This window comes from Plodia interpunctella, chromosome Z, assembly GCF_027563975.2.
Source record: "Plodia interpunctella isolate USDA-ARS_2022_Savannah chromosome Z, ilPloInte3.2, whole genome shotgun sequence".
In the NCBI taxonomy this organism is placed as follows: Eukaryota; Metazoa; Arthropoda; class Insecta; order Lepidoptera; family Pyralidae; genus Plodia; species Plodia interpunctella.
Genome location: NC_071324.2, coordinates 2,807,559 through 2,827,990, shown reverse-complemented (window position 1 = coordinate 2,827,990; position 20,432 = coordinate 2,807,559). Strand labels below are relative to the sequence as shown.

Sequence of the window (20,432 nt, the reverse complement as noted above, 5' to 3'; positions counted from 1 at the left end):
AAAAAAAAATATTTATTTCAGACTTTTGAGGTCCATACATTATTTTGTTTCAGTTGAACATAACATTAAATTGAATTAAAATTTATCATTATTTGTAAGATAAAAGTTCAATTTTTAGATTGGTTCTTGAAGTTTTGAGGACTGCTGCATCCCTGCTGACTCTGCATGACTCCTAAAAACTTTGCCGAATTCAGGCAGATGTCGACACGAATGACCAAATTACCGCAGGGAAAAATCAGTAATGAACATAGAAACAGTCCTATATGATAAACGTTTCCGACTTAATCAATACAGTGAATAACAAGCCTTTTCTCGTTATGCCCCTCTAATGGCGAACAATGCGATTTGCCTGATTCGCTGATCCAACAATGCTATCTACGGCCATCCGCTGGGTGAATTAATTGAGTTGAGCGCACTTTGCCAGTAGACCTAACTGAGAAAGGTACATGACAAATAGATTGATAGCCCCGCTCCGCAGCTAATTGACCTGGCTTACGCCCTAGATTAGATTATTCTAGAGTCAAGCCCATGCTAATAACATATTGGTATTACGTTTTGTGCCCCCTAAGCGATGATTTTCCTAAGGTTCCTTTATATTCTTAAAAATTTGACTTTTTTTTTTCCAAATTCAAAAAGCTTTGAAATAACAAGGTAGGATAGATAGGTATTGAAGGTACAATAGTAGTACATGTAGGTACTAGTATTAGTCTTTACGGTTAATATTTTGTTTGTAATTAATTAGAACTGTTAATAATTCCATTGTTCATTTTATTTTGCCCCAAATAACATATGAAAATCTGAGATATTCTTGTTGTTCATTTATTTCTTCGTCAAACCTCGACAAATGTTTGATGTGCTGCGTGGACTTCGACTGGCGATTTACCTACCTCGACATGGCCATATTTAATAAAGCCTATGAGGTTTTTGCAATACATCAACTTCTGTATTTATGTACCTATGTTTTAATTCTTGTATTGAAAATAATATTAAACTAGGTTTGAATGAACCGTCAGGAACTCCTGTGATAAATGTGAAGCAAAAGCGGTTTGACGCTTTTGTGATCCTACTTTACTAGGAGGGATATCATCAGGGGCATAACTGAGTGCAAGTCGGCAATGCCACGGACCCTTAGCTTGGCCAGTGCCCCTGAGACTACTAACAACATGAAGTTTATTATTATTATTATGCGCTTTAAACCCGTACTCAATTCTAACCCCGTACGGGCCTCCTCCTCCATCCTCTAAAGGGTGGTTCGCATAGCGTTTCGACCACTGCGGCTACGCGGTCATTACAATCCGTAAATTTTCTTGGGGAAGGAATCATTTCCAAAATCAATCATTCATAAAATTGACATTACTACAGTACAGAGTAATTAATGTACACTCATAAGGTAAAACTCATTCCTGTCTTTGTTAAAATTTGAAAAATCGTAATGAGAGCGCGACCGCAACGGTCGAAACTCTGCGGATCACTCTAAACTGATATGAAAACGTAATTAGCCATTGCAAGTTTAGTTTATTAAATTTATTATTTATAACACATGGATCCATATAACATTTTTCTACAGATAGAAAAAATAAAATATTTCTTTATTGTGGCAACCCTTGCTCAAACCGTTTCACGTAAAGTAGCGATTGGGTTACATTTATCGTAACCTGCATTTTTGATGCAACTATTTTATATAATATTATATTTTATAGAATAATATAATTTGTAATAATAAAACAAATAAAAGTATCTTCTTACTAAAATATTGGTGCCCTGGCGGCGCTCACTTCATCAAAATTACCTATAATAATAGGTCGTTAGAAATCAAAATCGACCCAGTTTTCGAGTTTATTGAAAATATACAAATAATTTTTCTTTGTAACATTAGTATGTTTCAGTATGGAATAGGTATACCTACAAACTCCATGAATTAAAAAAGTGCTCTTTAGCCTGTCCTTACATTTCCTGTCCTGCAGTTACATTCAGCAGAATTGACGTAGTAATTCTCATATAATTCGTTTACTAGAAATAAGAACAGTTCATTAGCTTTCTTTGATATTACATTTTTATTCATTGCATTTTGTGTAGCGTACGCTCACTGTCAGTTTATTTATGGCAAAGCTTTATTACGAATTGATTGCTTTCTTTTGAATGAAAGTACAACTACGTCTATAAACAAAAGGATAATGCGGCGTAAAATATAGCAACATGTAAAATATGATTTTGTCATAAAATAGGACCACACCATGTCTTCCCGCGGATGACGTACGAGACTATTAAGGAACACATATATAGCCGTAGCAGCTGATGTGAGCTTCTAAGGCTACGTGTTCATCGGCAACCTATCGGCAAATCCCTACGCATTCGAAGAGGCTGCATTGAAGTTTATTGAACTGCATCACTTCACCTGCGCTATAGCAGTAGACAGCAGACTTAGTTTCAAGTAAAATGTTCACGCCAATAAGCGATCTATAATGTACGTAGGTACATGTAAGTACATCAATGTCGTTGAATAAATAATTCGAATTTGTATTAATATTCCTTTTCGTTTTTAGAACAGCAGTACGCGGCGGACACCGCCGCCGCCGGCGGCAAGGCGGCGCCCTGCAAAGTCTGCGGGGACAAGGCTTCAGGGTACCACTACGGGGTCACTTCCTGCGAGGGCTGCAAGGTGAGTGGGGAAGCGGGGGTCAAGGCTTCAGTCTACCCTTAGAGGGCACGTCCTGTGAGGTTACTTTTTGTACTGTGCTTCTAACACAAATGTTTAGAGGGTAGATAAAAAAACTCTCAAGAGAAAAAAATGTTGCCAGGTTATAAAAATGCACACGAGACTGAGCTAAAAAGAAAAAGTCACAGGAAACTTTTTTAAAATCACCATCAATCATCTACCATACTTCCATACCGGACTCTGTAAATAAATAATCTGTATCAGTTTTCGATACTGAATGCAAAAATATATCATCCTAATTTTATGAGAATTTTTAAATTCAAACACCTGATCGGAAAATCGTATTTTTAATATTTTTGTGAATATAAATTAAATACTACGTACCGCACATCTCACATCAAATTGAAGTAGATAGTTGTACTCATATATAATCTGTGTTTTTGTTAACGTGTTGTATATTTACATAGTTATTTTACATGCTTAATAGTTTTCTCATTACATAAGGGAGTTACGTTGCAGCGCTACAATTATCGTTTTATTGTCGAATTATTGGTAACTTAACAATCTAGTCTAGCTAGTGAATAGCAGAGGTGAAAGCAATCTTGCAAACGACGCGAAATTTGAATGAGCGAATCGACTGAATTTGCACAGGCGAGCAGACAAATCCTACATAAAAGTTTGTGTGGTTCTATGTGTGTGTATGTTTGTTACTCTTTCACGATTGCGTATTGATTAAGTAACAAACATACACACATAATCTTTCGCATTTACAACATTTGTGGGATGTTAGTGTTTGTTTTTAATAACAATTAAATATTAAGTATATAGTTTGTTCGTGTTGTGTATTGAATTAGTTTAGATGTTTGTGAGTTTGTGTGTTACAAAGGATATTTTTTACTCAATCAAAAATACTAACGAATTTTAATGATATTTTGTCAAATTTAGAACATACAACGGAATAATAAATACATAGGTTTCTCGGGATAAAGATACCGAAATTCCTACCGAGGCGTTTAAAATTATACTTACGTATAATTAATAATAAAGTTTAATGTAAACTTACACGATAGTTTGAACGATAACATACAGAAATACCGATACATAAACATAAAATAACACCCTATATTTGCTTCAAGCCTAAAAAATCGTGCAAAAACGTTTAGACAAAGCAAATTATCAATACCTTGCGAAAGCAATTTCTACACACATGTACAAGAATGGACGGGAAAGAAAAAATGGGAACATCGCAAAAATTTCATTCACATTACACGGTGTCATATTACATGCTAATCCAATATTTGTTTAGTTCATAAGCTAAATGTAAATGTGTGCCATAGTTCATTAGTCGATATCATACAATATTTGCAATTCACAGTGATAATATTTGTGTGACAGTGAAACTCGGTTGGAGAAAAAATAATGGCGGTAGGACAAACCTCTTAGGGGTCTGATCATTAGAAAAGCCACTTCACAGCCGCGGTCATATTGACAAAGCTTGTGTCGAGATGACAGTAGTGTTCTGTAAAAATGCGGAAACTTCTAGAAAATATCCAATACTAAGAGCAATTAGTGCAGGCGTTGCGGAACCTATTTATTCGTAAGTACCGAATTATTTTGTACTTAGTATTAATTAATAGGAACACATTTTCGATACATAGGTTAGTTTGTTTTATTGAATTGAATTAGTTTTTTTTATTAAATTTTTTTGCTATTAAATTCTCTTTGTATTTTGTTATTTCTATTCACTTTATATTATGATCATTGTTCTATTTTGAGAAAAGGAAGATTTTTTTTACATGTGCGCGTGCACATGGTTTGAGCCTATCAGAAATAAAAAACGACTTTTTAATTTTTCATACTTGGAATGTAGGTAGAATGTTTGATCTGAATATCATCTGAAGAAGCGAAATAGGTATCATCCTAGTTCGCAGAAAACTCATAGTACCTACCTACTAAGGTACTTTCCAATCAAAGGTGAGAAGTAAATTTAAAAAAAAAACAGAACTAGGTATTGTTAGTTCAGTAATTACAAAAGCAGGCTATACAAGCCCGCTTTTTTATGACACTAGCTGTAATTACTGAACGCTGTGAACGTGTTCCAAATTTTCAATTATAAAAATCCCATTGAATATTTATTTTGTCTCTTCACTGATATTAAAAACCTTGATTTCAATTTGTCATTAAATATGTTACAAAGCTAAATAAACTTGATTAGAATTAGAATTTAAAAGTAGGAATGACCGTTGAAAGTCATAAATTCGATTTCTGATACAGCCACCATCTTTGCGTTCGGGACCTGTACCTCGTATGGGAATTGTTTGCTTTCTAACCTTTTCTAATGCAATTTTTAAATTATCTATTTAAATGTCGATTTTCATAATTAGTACGATAAATTATAATGGTAGGTTATTATAATCATAATTTGTAGTCGGTACAAGCTGATTCCTGACTTGTCAATTTAGGAAAAATTTTATGAATATCCTATGAAAGTATTTTCTAAATTTCTTTTTGAAGTTTACTCGCTCGCCTTTTATGTCCGTCAATCAAATTAGCTTCCATTTAAATGTGGCACTGATGTTACATTTCTCCTACCCCAAAGGAATCTGCTTCAAAGCTTTTTCTTTTCATGCGCATATTGTAAAAGTATATCAAGGGAAGTGCTAATAACTAATGACAGTGAAGCGGTGATCCGTTTCTACACAGTAAGTCAGGCCTTCGGGGGCTGGTCTAATGTTACGTTTACCCCGACGACTAATGTTACTTCTTAACACAACCAACAAATTAACGTGTTCGAAAAAAAAGCCCAAATGACTGTGAAGCAAGCTTTCGCTACTTCAGAATTTAAACTCCACTAATAAATTCTTTGAGTTTCCGTTTACCCTCGGCTTTGTTTCCCCCGTAAAGGATAACTTGATACTGTACCTCTAAACATATATAACCTCGAATATGTTAGTTGAGTCACGTGTCTTCATGGTTCATTAAAATAACCTACACGTGATATAGTTGCGGAATTGCTGAAAGTTTTGGTTATTGTACTTGCAGAATTTCATTTCTTGACGAGTTCGGGCACGTTCGAAGTTTGAAAATCAAATTAATTTAGGTTTCATTTGAATTGATTAACATACAAGTGGATATATTTTTATTTTTCATTATTATTCATTCATAATGAGGTATCTTTTTAGGTTTTAGGCGTTAAGCATTAGGTTCTCTCTCGAATCTGGGCGCTTGCTTGCCCGGTAACTTCCCAAACCTTTAGGGTTGGATCGGAGCCCAGTGACCCCTAAGTATATTTTCGTCTTCACTTCGGTCGTTGGCATCCCTAGTTGTCAGACTATAGGCACGCATATCATATTTAACGGCATCAATCCAGCATATTTTTTGTCGCTTTTATAGTTGGCCGTTTTTTTACTTATGTGTATTTTCCAGGGTTTCTTCCGCCGGAGCATCCAAAAGCAGATCGAGTACAGGTGCCTCCGCGACGGGAAGTGCCTGGTCATCAGGCTCAACAGGAACCGCTGCCAATTCTGCCGGTTCAAAAAGTGTCTCGCCGTCGGCATGAGCCGTGACTGTGAGTACCATTTTAAATTTGTTCAGTTGTTGAAGCTCAGTGGCACTGTGGTTTGCGCGCTTGACTTCCAATAGTGTGCGTAAAGCAATAAATAACCCAGTTGACGGTTGTGGGATGGGTGACGAAAAATATATTTTATCTCGAGCATGGAAACCGTGCTTCAGACTTGGGTTAAGACCTTTATTTCAGCAGTCGTTAAACCGACCCATCGGTGGGCTTCACGGTTTCGAATTTGGGACCATTTGATTAGAAGATTGTTTAAAATAACTGAATATACCTTTATAATTTTTTTATATAATTGAAAACAATTAATATAGTTTAAGCATATTATCTTATAGTTTAAGCTGTGGTTATAAGAATGAATGAAAAAGTGGAGACGAAAAGAACCTGTTCTCCGACCCATGAAAGTCTCCCAACAAGACGGGAGAATCATCGAAGAAACTGTAGTGCGTCTGCCGTTACGCCACAGGTGAAGGATCCCTACCCGCTCCATTGCATATTGCATACGCATCACTAATAAGACGCATGATAGATCAATGCCCGAATGTAATATACGGTCACACCTATTTTCCAATTGAATAGTCAAGCCCTGTGTTCGATTTATGCAGTCAGTCTGTTACTTGCATCGACCCAATTCGTTGGTGCATTCTGCCAATTGTAACTAATAATGAGGTGTCCCTCACCAGCGGTGAGATACGGCCGTGTTCCTAAGCGGCCCAGAGAAGCAAACAATCAAGAAAGCATGCAGGAGCTGCCGAGGACCGCCGCGGCAGCTCCGGCGGCCCCGGAGCTAGAAGAAGTGGACCCGGAGAACCTCCACCACGTCAGCAAGGAGCTGGCAAAGGCTATCACGGCTGCCCACCTCAGTAACAACACATACACAGAGGAACTCAGGCGCACCTTGCAACATCACACCATCGTGCTCAAAGTTGAAGACTCAGATAATGAAGGTAGGCTTAACTTTTAAATTTTCAAGTAACCGCGCATCTGAACTTTGAATTTAACAGTTTTCTAGATGATGGCCGTACGCCTCGTCGGTTGAACGAAGTTTATCTGAGTGAAAACACTGAATGAGGCATGTTTGTAACGACGTTGAAATTTAAGCCGTTCGCTGAAAAATTTGATCGAATTACCTTTTCTTTACAGTCATTTATAAAGATATAATAAATAGTATTCAAAAATTAAATGCAAGTATAATTTTGATGAAGACTAAAAATAAATTATATAATTCTCAGTCTATGGCTAAGCGAAGACGGCAGCGGACGGGTTTCCGCCCGCGACTACGACCGCGTTTTTCGCAATAAATGTTAGCCTAATAAAAATATTATTATTAGAAGAATGTGTAAACTTGTCTAACATGCATATCTCTGGAACTACCAGAGCGACTCGATTCGAAATTTCTCACTGTGACTGATAGTTATAAGTGCATGAGAATGGCAATAAGTTTGTTCTAAGGAAGCATGCATGTTGTAAGTCCAAAAAAGCACGACTCCCAGTTTTTCAATTTAGATTTTGTCTTTTTTATATTACGGCTATTATTTTTAAGTGTTTAAAAGAGGCGTCTTTTAAAATAATAGCCTATTAGAAATACTTAATTTTCAAATCGTTATAGGTATGCTAAATTGCAGAAACAGCTTCTCAGAAAACAATCACAAAGGGTAGAAATATATAAAGGTAAAACCTTATTGCGCTGCACTATACTTAGATCCCCCTAGAACTTTTATATACCTATTTAGGTATATAAAGGTTCTAGAAGAATCGCAACACTTGGGCGTGCGTAGGTACCTAAATCCCATTCACTCGTAGATAGAATTGGCCCACTTTTGACTGTCGGATGTCGGCTTGTTTGAGAGTAGGCGCGTCATCTTTCAACTATTATGCAGTTGCTGGCCTATAAACTATAGTTAGGTGTTTGCAACGACACATTTTAAGATAGTAACAAATATCATCACTATTTGTTTAAGGGATTACGAAGAAATAATTGTAATTATTATGCGATTGTTTCTTTTATGTTGCCTCATACCTACTCTTTAACTAAAGTAATTATGAGTATAGGTAATAACTTTATGCTTTGAATAAATGATTTTTTTATTCGATACATGCTTGTCCGGCGGCCTTACCACCAGTTCCGACACCGCTTAACATACAATAGTAGCACGTATCTCTCTCGTCTCGCAAGCTATCCGTTCCGTTCGGAGCTGTGATGGCGCGAAGCCCGGAGTCAGAAATCTTAAAATTTGGAGATTCGATTCGATCGTGTATTTACAACTAGTCGCCTGCCTGACGTCAACCCTCCTCGGGAATGCCATTGCCTATAAACTGTCTAGGCTACCAGTTGCCGTACGACATCCCTGAGAGTGGACATGGAATGGTCGTAATCTAGGCGGCAGCACACTCCACACTAGTAGCACCTACTGATGATGGCAATTTGCACCGTGAAGGTAGCGGTGGAGAAGAAGCGGCCAGCTCGACCACGGACCGCGTGACAGACGTGCGGTCCATACTCTGGTACAACGTGGCACTGCGCATGACGCCTGCCGTCCAACAAGTGGTGGAGTTCGCGAAGCGACTGCCCGGCTTCCACACCCTGCCACAGGACGACCAACTCATTTTGATCAAGGTCAGTGAACTTCGGTTGACTGTTCTTTTCCCAAAAATCCCGGCGATATCGCAAGTAGGTAGATGGGTTTAAATTTGACTTTTTTGGGAACAAAAACTAAGAGTAAATTCATCTATGTCAACGAAATAAAATAAATACTTAGTTACAAAGTTTACTATAATTGTCGAGCGAGGTACAGCCTTCTTTTTTTTTGAAGCCATTATATTATTACCTTTTATCCCGCTGTAAACTCAGAATATGTTAAGGATCCTACAGTTATTAAATGCCTGAGGACAACGGCTCAGGGCATCTTGAGTATGCTACGTTAGGTACTTCAAAATAACTCTAAATAATTGTTACATAGGATTTTTCAAATTCGTATGGAACTTCGGGAACAAACCCGCCCCTAACCTGTCAAACCCCTTACGTTTGCCAGTCTACTCCAGCTGATTGTATCAAGGTCAGGGAAATTCTTGTATTCAATCATCCATAAATGTCTTTTGATAGTTATCATGTCAATTCCCGTCCACAGCGCGTATCACTCTTTGATATAATCAATCATTGACTTAACTATTCCACTGCACTTTGTTCTGTATTGTGACATTGGGCACAATTGTATTCTGCTCCGGTAGCATTTTGTTTTGTAACTGCAATTATCCTTAAATTCACTTTGTTAATTTAATTCTTGAGTCGATTATGCTCTAACGCTTTGATCGTGCCTCAATGGATTTTCAATAGTACATAAAGGTGAAATTAGCATTGTTTTTGACAGAATCGACATCCAGAAAACTTTTTGGCTGACCAAACTAATTTATGCTCCAATCGTGTAAGTACAGGTTGCTTCCTCGGCGTTGTGACCCAGAATCCACTTTCCTCGTTCTTCTTCACTTCGCACGGTTTCCGGCGTCCTTAGTTGTTAGAACATTGTCACGAATGCCGTTATTTGAGTTCATTATTCGTAATTGTAATCCAAGGATTTAGCTGTTTATTTCTTTTTGACCTAATTCTCTTTGACGATCCGTCTCTGCGATTTTATATATTCTATGTAAACTGGATTTAAAATTAACATAATGTATGCCTAGTTAAATCTATACTTAACAAGGCATACATTATGCTAATTTTAAATTTTGCGACGTAATGATATTTTACAATTAAGTTACATAACTAAAAGAGAACAAAAAATAAATTATTTAGTAAAAATATTCCTTAGCAGCTAATGATCATTTTTACTAAATATTTTTAGCTTTTAGTTATATAACTTAATTGGGAAATATTATTCAGTCCTGTCTCTCTCCTGGAGAGAGGCAGAAAATGTATTTTTTTTAATATTCGAAGAAGGTAATGCAATAAATACAAATATTTTTACGTAAATTGATATCTCCCGAAAGATATTTTTATTAAATAGTAAGTAAGGATATCGATAACAATACGTTTCCTGTTTACAGTCGCTCCGTCACGGAAACGGAAATACGTTCAAGCAATTATACAAATAAAAAGTAAAAAAATATTGCGAAAAGGGAGATAACAAAGCAAAGTTGTTGTTGGTGGAAGCGATAATAACAAATTCTTGTGATTTTCTCAGTAAAGATTCAATACATTTATTATTCAATATACTTCTATTTTATAACAAAAGTTAACAATGTTCAGTCAATCGCAAATTATAAATGGACAAATGAAGATCTTAACTTTGTTTATGTAAAAGAGGGATATTATACGTAAATAACTACCCTTGCACGGATATTATACAATTAGATTATGCTTTTACTTGAAACCTAGTATTAAATTATTACGAAAACATCTTTAGACTTTATAACAGCTAAGCGAGATCAGCTCTTTGCGAACGCGGCGATTGCTATTCCTTCACCACAATAATGCTTGCGACACATTTGGTCTATCCAAGGCACTGTCTAACAGTCCACTCGCTAGATGTGAAGTATTGGAGCCTGTCAATTCCTGTTCTGTTCACAGCTGGGCTTCTTCGAAGTATGGCTGACTCGCGCCTCCCGGCTTTCCTCGCCCGAGGCCATAGTTTTTGACGACGGAACCGCTCTCTCACACACACAACTCGGAATTGTATACGATGTAAGTAGCTATTTGACAGTGTTTGCCTTGTTTGATTGATTCCTGGGGTCGATTCCTAGCGTAGCTAATGAAATCTAGTGTAACAACTAATAAAACAAATTCGCAAATCGGATTGGATTAATAAATTGTATTTATCCTACTATTATAAATGCTAAAGTTTGTGAGAATGCATGCATGTTGTTACTCTTTCACGCGATATCTACTGCATTGTTATGAAATTTGGTATACGGAGAGAATATATCCTGAAATAACACATAGGGTACTTTTTATCCCGGAATTCTCACTGGAGCGAAGCTCCGGTGCGCAGCTAGTTTACAATAAACTCAAACTACCGAAGTCTTCACAAGATCCACAAAGCTTTCAGACTTTAGAAAATAGTTTTATTGAACACTTAAATTAATTATCACCGACTTGGAGAAGAATTTGCTCACGATTGTGGATTAGTGCCCTCGGTATTGAGCAGCCGGCGTGCCTGCCAACTACTAGTACAATTCCGAACTAATTTTTCTCTTCGAAGTTACTTTTGTAGCGGACGTGTTCCTTGAAAATGAACATAAAGGTTCCTTATTGTAGTTCAATTATTGTTACTAGCTCTTGTTTCTAGTATTTTATTTATAAATTCATTTTCTAGTTCGCAATGTTTTGAAATCAATTGTTTAACGAGTTTAATGGCTATTGAACAAAATGTCCAATAGAAACGATAGACTGAATGTCATAGACAAAACATTAATCAAGTTAAGACAAAACAATAATTCAATATGCCTTTAATTTTCAACCATAAAATAGCGTCGCGATAAACAAGAATTCAATCGAAACCATGAGTCTTAATCGATTGTGGAAACTTCACTGTTCCCAACTTATCGATACAAAAGAGAAAATTAGTGTCTGTGGAGTGCCTGTTGTGCATTGCTATCATTTCGTATTTACATAGTTTACAAGTTTTTGAAAATTGCGAAATAAGTATTTATCGACAATTAATAAGTAGGTATATGAGTTTTCAAATCGAATATCAATCGAATTCAAATCGGTACTGATTTTGGGTTAACCTCGATACTCTCTCAAACTAATTAAGTTTAACAATAAGCACAAGTATGTTTGCCATATCAAGAGGAAGGGCAATCAGGTGAAAATTCAGCTGATGACCTGATGATTCAGGGTCACGCTGTTACATTTAGGTTCATGACATGCAATTTTTCCAGCCGGCCTTTGCTACCGGGATGCTGCGTTACGTACGCACGCTGCTCAGACTGAAGGTGTCTGAAGAGGAAATGGCAATGTTCACGGGCACACTCTTGTTGTGCCCCCAGCGCCCCAGCCTGGCCGACCCGGAGCTCGTCAACAACATGCACTGCTCCGTCGCAGAGGCCTTTCAATACCACGTAAGGACTGCCATTTCTTATTGTTATGCTCTTCTTTGTTTTATTAGCTCGTGTTTGTGTTCTGGCCAATGGAAAGTTTCAAGAAAGAGGCAAACAAAAGACGGCATTGTTTTGAAATTAATTTGGCTATTATAATGTTTACATTTATTTTCTTCTTGAACTGAATTTCTTTGGGTTACCTAACTAAAAATGTTTTTTCTCCGGTCAGCATTTTTGTTGTTCAGTCGCCTCGCGCACTTGAGTTACATAAATTTTAGTTTGTCGATTATAAAATGTAAAAACTTCAATTTTATTTATCTCGTTGATATTTTGAGTTGTTTCAAAGGTGAATTTTCTTTTTGTTTACAGCAAGCAATGACCAACGCAAGCCAAGCCGATGCTATCGCACGAGTGAATGTTTTCACTAGTGCTATGCAAGAGGTGCGCGCACTAGGTCTTCGCCATAATGAACTACTACGGTGGTGCCGAGAACACTGGCCACGTCTCGTGCTACCGGCGCTATTTTCCGAGATATTCGATATCCCCAAGTCGGAGGAAGATGAGGGCAATGACCCCGAACGCTACGGCGAACCATCTCACGCCGGAACTTCAAATTGATCTTTCTGCCTATGAACTATTCTTATTTCCAATCCAGTCTCTTCGAGACTGCTTTTCGGTGCTATGCCGTACTATTTAAAGACACTAATATTTTAAGTTCTAATTGGTCGTCCCTAAATCTTATGTCAATCATTTCTCGGTACGAAAAATGTTCAATGACAACTGATTTTTTGGAGGCATCTAGAAAAAACTGATGGGGTGAATTTGTGATAGGTAAATGTAAGCGTTACAAAAAACGCATGTTTCTTCTAAAATTGTATGTGATATTGATTTGAAGGAATTTATCAGTTTTCTCTACGTGTAACTTAAAATCTTTGAAGCTTCTTACAGTCATAGTAGGACTTCAATCTAATTTCTAAGTAACACTGTCACAATAGGTATTAATTTAGGTAGGTAGGTACTGTATGTTTTCATAATAGCTCCGGACTGTCCATTTTAAGAATCTGTCAACTTGACAATGAAATATCTGTAAACGAGTCAATCGGGGACTGAGAAGTATGGCATCCCGAGCATCAAGCTGAAGCGCAAGTGGTTGCCTCGGGCGAGGCACGTTCCTGCCTCGAGCGGCTGCCTCGTCAGCTCAGGGCAACCAACACACGTCATGATCTGGCCACTACATTACATGATATTATAATATAACATCTACCTACTCGGGCATATCGATGTTCATATAAATATTATAGTAGGTACCTAAGAATAAAATCGAATTGTCTGTTCAATTTACGTCGTTGTTATTCTCGTATTTGTTCCAGAAACTATAGACGAGGCTGAAACGAAAAGTAAAATGTGAAAATCTTTTAACATGAATTCTTTTGATTTGCACTCTCGACAGCTTAACATAATCTAACGAGATTTACAGACCTGACAAAATCAACAGTTAAGTACCTACTAACAATTTAACAAATGTGGCAAAACTGAAATGAGTTGCCCAACTCAAACATGTAACAAAACTGACGGGATCGGGATTATATTTATTATCTTATTGGCATTCATATCTGATAAATTTGACGAAGCTCTATTACAGAACTGAAATGTTTAATCTATATATATATTATTATAAATAAGGTAAGCGTTTGTGAGTTTGTATGTTTGAGGCGTGTACTTAATCTTCGAAACTACCGAACCGATTTCAAACATTATTTCACCATTAGATAGGTACATAATCGAAGATTGCTATAAGCTATATTTATCTCAAAATTCCCACGGGAGCGAAACCCCGGGTAAAATCTAGTACTTAATATTATTGTTTATTAATTAAAGTAAAAATAACATATTTTGAGATAATTAACAGAACGTTTATCTAAACTGTTATTATTAAAGTATGACATCAAATCGTGACAGTATTATATAATGTAAGGAACTATATCTTCCTAGGACATAACTAACATTTTAACGAAACTGACAAAAGTTTACATGATTCTTTGTACTCTCCCTTCATAGTACAGATCGCGCCAAACATCTAGTTCGCTCTGAAGTTGCTTCGCGCAGGTGTACAGTCGGTTTTGAGCTACTGCGACGCGACTCGCCTCGACTTCAGAGCGAACTAGAACTTTGGCGCGATCTGTACTTCATTAATAGAGTAGGTTGCCATTATCTATTCCATTTCACACACAAGTTAATAATCAACAGTGTGCACAGACATTACTGTGGTTTTCGTTGCGTCACAAAGGTGCAATGTGATTGGTTCGCTGAGTCTCCCTTCGAATCGATTCGATGGTGAGAAGTTCATGCAAACCCGCACTTCACCAGGTTTCCTCACGATGATTTCCTTCACAGGAAACCAGATTGGTAAATCTGACTCCTAGTAGTTATATATACAAACTCAAGTGGCACGAGTAGGATTCGAACAGCGGTCGTTTTAACCATTACACCACCACCGTTTCAATTATGTGTATTACATGAAAAAAAAACCTAAACTAATATAATTACCCCAAAATCCGATCCGTTAATTGATGCAGATCATTTTATTAATCAGACTATTTTAAAATTACAAACAGACAGTTCAATTTTATTTATGCATATCTGTTTCATAAATTAAATAAAAGACAAGGCAAAGATCGTGTCGTATATAGAGGTAAAAACCTATAGCAGGTAACGTGAATGGCCTAAGTTATATAATAATAAATGTGATGAATGGAAAATACGATCAATTTCATTGTGCAACATTGTCAAAATATCTCTCAAAATATACGTAATACGAACAGTGGTAGCTCAAAAACACGTAATAGAGTTAGTGCTACGTTTGATAAGTTTATGCATTTGTAGAAGCTAAGTTGTTTGTGGACTGTAAATGTTGCATGTTTAATTTTAAGTGTATTATTGTAACCATATGTATAATTCAGCGTTACGTTCAGCATTTATTTTTTAGTATTTTATATTTTGGAGAGGTGAAATAAAAAGCAGACTGAATGACATAACTGTATTGCACACACAGCTGTAATAACCGTTGGGATAGTGCAAATATGTACCTTTTATATCTAAATTTTATTCTAATTTGTTTGGTTATAAAATGGCGCATATCGCCATTAAGGAATTGATTGGCCGAGATGAAATGTTTCTATGGCAAAGTGAAAACGAGCAAGGGTTTCGATCAATTCCAATATTGAATGAGGCCGTAATTTCTTAGGTATTAATTTATATCAACAAATGTTTCAATATAAATTTTCTCATTTAGCTTTAAGATTTTTTATGGTTTGCTCAATTTTGGCTGCAGTGAGTTGAATTCGTTTGTTTTTCGAGAAAGGGAACTCTCCCTTTTTTTGTTTTCTTTGAAGACTTGTAAAATTAACAAAATAACGTCTCAATACGTAACAAAACGAAATTATAAATATGATGATTGAAGACAAATAATTTTGAACTGGATCTCAATGTTTGTAGATACTACATAAATTAATAAATAAATATATTGTTGGAATAAAAAAAGTTTCTCAAAAATACGGCTCTATTCGCAGCCTTATTTTAAGAATCTTTTTTAATTAAATAATAAAACAGTATTAAAAAAATTCTTTCGAAAAGCATAGCTAATCATCTAAATCAATCCTATAAAGTACATAGAGTACATACAAATACTTAGTGAAACGTAATGTTCTGGCGATATTGAGAATGTTCTACTATTTAAAAAATAACAATGTATTTATTTTATGAAAACAAAAACACTTTACAAAAGAATTGCGTAAACAAGACTTGGGGTTTACCGTAACAACACTGACGGCGGAAACATTAAATATAGGCATTATTTGGTCAAATAGCAACTGTATTACTGATGATATTGCATTTATTGTATTATGTTGTAAATGTTAAACTAATATTCTAATATCCACACGTCAGCATTCATTACGTAAAATACCAAATTGAACATATCCACACTTCCGATTTTAGAAATTAACTTGATTTTCCGAGTGGATATAAGCAGTTGGAAGCTTGGAGAGGTGGAAAGTTGCATAAGCTACTTTTTGCCAGTTATAAAACAGAGACTATGTAACGTGTTTTACGCAAATGCTAGTTCAGAGGTTTTGTAATAGTTTTATTTGCTTGAGGCCGCATGTTGTAGTGTGAACTGACTGGAGTGATGTTAAAGTTGCAAATGGAGTTTTTTGATTGTTGTTCGTTTTATTTGATTGTTATTGATTATTCGATGGCATGATTGTTTTGGATTATATACTAACATAGGTTTAAAACTATTAATATCCAGCGCGAATAAGCGAGATACATCAATTTTGTGTTCATATTGTAAGCAGTCGGTATTAAATGTGTTATTGCTATAACACTGATGACCGACTTTGTTTGTCGCCTAAAGGCATGGATGCATACACAGTGTGTTTTGTAGTGTGTATTACACTAGTATCAGTATACCAGAGAACAGAAGGCGAAGTGCGGTTTTGTATTTCACTTCTCACTAGCGAACCAATCACATTGCGGTGTGACAATACAATAGCTTAGATAGATTGGATAGCTGAGTCTCACTGCGAGTCGACTCGATGTTGAGATGTAAATATTAAAGTCGCACTACGTACACAGGTTTCCTCATGTTTTACTTCACCGGAAGCAAGTTGTGGTCTATGAAGACAATTGTATATGAGTAGTCATAGCCACTGGACTACCACCACCTAAGTTCAGATTGAACCTTCCATATTGGTGATTCCGCACCTTCGTCGCAAAATTTCTTGTCTTTAGTTGTAATTTTCTCGAAAGATACCTTCAAGATAAGACATCTATACTGTGACCCATAAATTCGTTAAATAAATATCGGTACAGAACAAAGTTCGTGGAATTGTGTACTTGCTCCCGTTTAAATAAATAATTTATAAAATTCAATTAAACAAGCTACTCACAAAAGCGTTTGTTTCCCTTTATTTATTGAGCCTGTTCACTGTGTATAGGTAGATGTTGAGCAAACAGCGAATATTTAATGAGAAAACACTTCTAGATCTCTGAGAAAACTGGATAAGAATAATAATTTAAGGCATTTATCTTACTGTGATCGATACAGAATTCCTTCGGGATGCTGCATGTCAGGTTTGGGTGATACGCGGGATTTGTCTCGGTTGTGGCGCAAAAGGTCACTATCGCAAAATGTCACACTTTTCAATTTGATCACTATGTCGCCGGATACAAATATTTTGAAAATGTCGCTTGCGTTGAATTAAATTTTCACAGAAAGTAAGTTAAAAATGTTCACAGGAATATGTACCTGCTTATTTTAGTGAACAAATGTGAAAAAATCTGTAGAATTAAAAAATATTATAATAATGTTATTGTACATGGTGCGAGAGCGACATTTTTCGAAAGTTTACCAAAGATTTTGTTTTATCATTTTGCAGATGTGGGCTTCTGCTACACAACCTTTATTTCTTGCATTAGTTTTTGTATTATGTAAGTTAATGTAGTTTTATTTCTGTTATCGAGTCTATATTGTTCTGTGGGCTTAGTGCGGGTTTGGATTTCACTTGGAAGTAAGACACAGCGAACCAATCACATTTCACATATGGTTGTCGTTGCGTCACAATTTGATTGGTTCGCTGAATCTCACCTTTTTAAATAGCAAACCCGCACTAAGGCCTCTGATTTTTCTTTGTTTATATTTCTCGTTATTTTAATTAGACAGCTATTTACGTATAGAATCAAATATTAATGGCTTTAGAATATCACTGTACTAAATTGATAAGTAAATACTTAAAATATAAATGGAATACATACACGAATAGAAAATTATTGGTGTTTCATTTACAGGACCTATACTGCCCTACTATTATCATAAATGCGAAAAATTTTACCACTCAATTACTGGCCGAATTTCGATGCATTTAGGTAAAGCACTATGTATTATCACTCGAAAGAAAGTACGATTAACAACTCGTGTGTCTGCGACCATAGACTAAATGCACCCTCCTTAGTTTCTGTGTCTTTCATTTCTCGATAAACAATGTTCTATTTGTAACTTTCACGCAAAATCTACTGGACGTATTAAATTTGGTACACAGGTAGAATATAATAACCTGGAATAACACTTAGGGTATTTATAATATTAATCTTATAACGTTCGTAGAAAATCTGTTATATATTTATTTTTTCAGAAACCTATGATCCAAACCATGACAGTATGTCGTTAGACATCTAAACAGGACTTCAAAACAAAGCATTTATATATAATTATTCTATACTGCCCTACTATTATCATAAGTGCGAAATTTTTTATCACTCAATTACTGGCCGAATTTCGATGCATTTAGGTAAAGCAATTAATAATTATTAGTAATTATTCTTAAACTAAGGTAAAAGGTAGATAAAATAAAACGGAATATCACTTAATGCTTATTTGTATTGCCACTTTCTTAAATCACATGGAAGAAACAATAAGTATTAAACAAAATACTTCAAAAACTTACAATAAGAAATTAAATAATTTTTCATTTTATCTTCAATAACAATAACAAAGCAAATAGCTATGATATAATGAATTATACGACGACGTCTTCTAAGCTAAGCGAATTCATCTTTATCAATAGACAGCGCTAAATTGCATACAATACGTGAAATAATTTTCACAGAATATACTCGTCGTAACTGAACAATGCAAAGAGCAGTCAACAATTCGTATTGTTGACTGCTCTTTGCATTGTTCAGTTACGACGAGTATTTACGACGACCTTTCCTGAATTAATTGGAAATTCGCAGTCCATGCCATGCTCAAGATGTACAATGTCGGGGGACTAGACATGTCCCATAAATTAATCATTTGCCGTTGCGCGATGATTACAGTAGAGACGGCTGCAGTGATGATTACAGTACTGCAGCCGTTTCGTATGAAAGGTGAAAATACTGTGGCAAAATACAAAATACCAGCCATATCAGACTTCAGCGCACATTATACACTCAATCGAATATTTAATTTTATTTCACGTATTGCAACAATTCATAAGAATAAGTTTTGTGTAGCAACCAATTATGGTTGAGTTTAATACCTCGAACTAATCGGAATTTAGAAATAACGGCTCGTTTTAAATATAAAACCGTAAAAGCACCAAATAGTACATTGATATATTAAAACTTTATTAAGTAAGATAACTGAAAAAAGAAAGAAATAAAATTATCAATTCTATTAATAAAAATGCTTTGAAATCAAAGTATAATGACTATCGAAATTATCAATAGCGAAAGCCATTATTTCTAAATCCGTGTGCGAATATGACTATTTAATCCGTGATATGTTTGCGAGGGATGTTTGCCATTGCATTAGACTTACAGCCAAGATCCAGCGATATAATTTTACAGTTACATAATACATTACTAATGGGCCGCGCGGCCGTGCGGTGCTGAATTTCATTTGCTGTATCCATAGTTATCTTACAAAGCATTATAAATACATAAAAATCACATCCGGATAGAATTGCATGTCTAAAGCTTAATCCATAAATCGGGGTGTAACCGCGCGGTCCGCAATAATTTACCTAAATTAACAATTAGTAACTTACCGGCGTGAGACATAATACATTATAAAATGTAGAACTATCAAAAATTATACAACATGAAAGTCGTTTATTAGTACACTAAGCGCGAATAGGTAGGTACAACTAAGTCTGTACTGTCTCGTAAATAGGAAAGGAGTTGTCGATTTGTACAAGTTTAAAATTACGTAATGAAATATAATAGGTAGTGTACCGCATGTCGTGCCGTTCGCACGACACATGCACTCAGGCAGCCCGGTGCAAAATAATGATGGTACTACACATCGATCATCAGACGGACTGAAAAAGGACAATGACCCGCGTTGCTTCCTCTCTCTGTCGCTCATGTCGAATACAATGACGAACATACACATGCAAGTACAACGGGCAAGTAGTTGGCATTGCGGCAGTTAGCTTGGCTTTGACTTGACATACCAGTAACTTGCATGTGTATACAGCGACACGTGCCGGCAGCTGGCATGCAAGTGCTACTAGTATTATATCTAAATAAATGTGACAGCATGATGGCAATTATTAAAAAAAAACATATTTTGTTACTATCCGACTTTGTCTCCGAGTATACAAACACTATTTCTTGTGATATAAC

At 35.9% G+C, this 20,432-nt stretch overlaps 1 protein-coding gene across 2 annotated transcripts in view; it reads left to right on the top strand.

Moving 5' to 3' along the window:
- The window catches only part of LOC128683067 (ecdysone-induced protein 78C-like), a 55,197-nt gene extending 37,105 nt beyond the window's left edge, over window positions 1-18,092 (top strand). For both annotated transcript variants that reach the window (XM_053768284.1, XM_053768283.2), the window contains 7 exons: window positions 2,544-2,659; window positions 6,083-6,224; window positions 6,911-7,174; window positions 8,666-8,844; window positions 10,792-10,905; window positions 12,105-12,284; window positions 12,633-18,092. In XM_053768284.1, coding sequence (XP_053624259.1) covers window positions 2,544-2,659; window positions 6,083-6,224; window positions 6,911-7,174; window positions 8,666-8,844; window positions 10,792-10,905; window positions 12,105-12,284; window positions 12,633-12,881 — 1,244 coding nt within the window. In that variant the 3' untranslated portion in view covers window positions 12,882-18,092. The remainder of the gene's footprint in view (window positions 1-2,543; window positions 2,660-6,082; window positions 6,225-6,910; window positions 7,175-8,665; window positions 8,845-10,791; window positions 10,906-12,104; window positions 12,285-12,632) is intronic.
- Window positions 18,093-20,432: the final 2,340 nt, after the last annotated feature.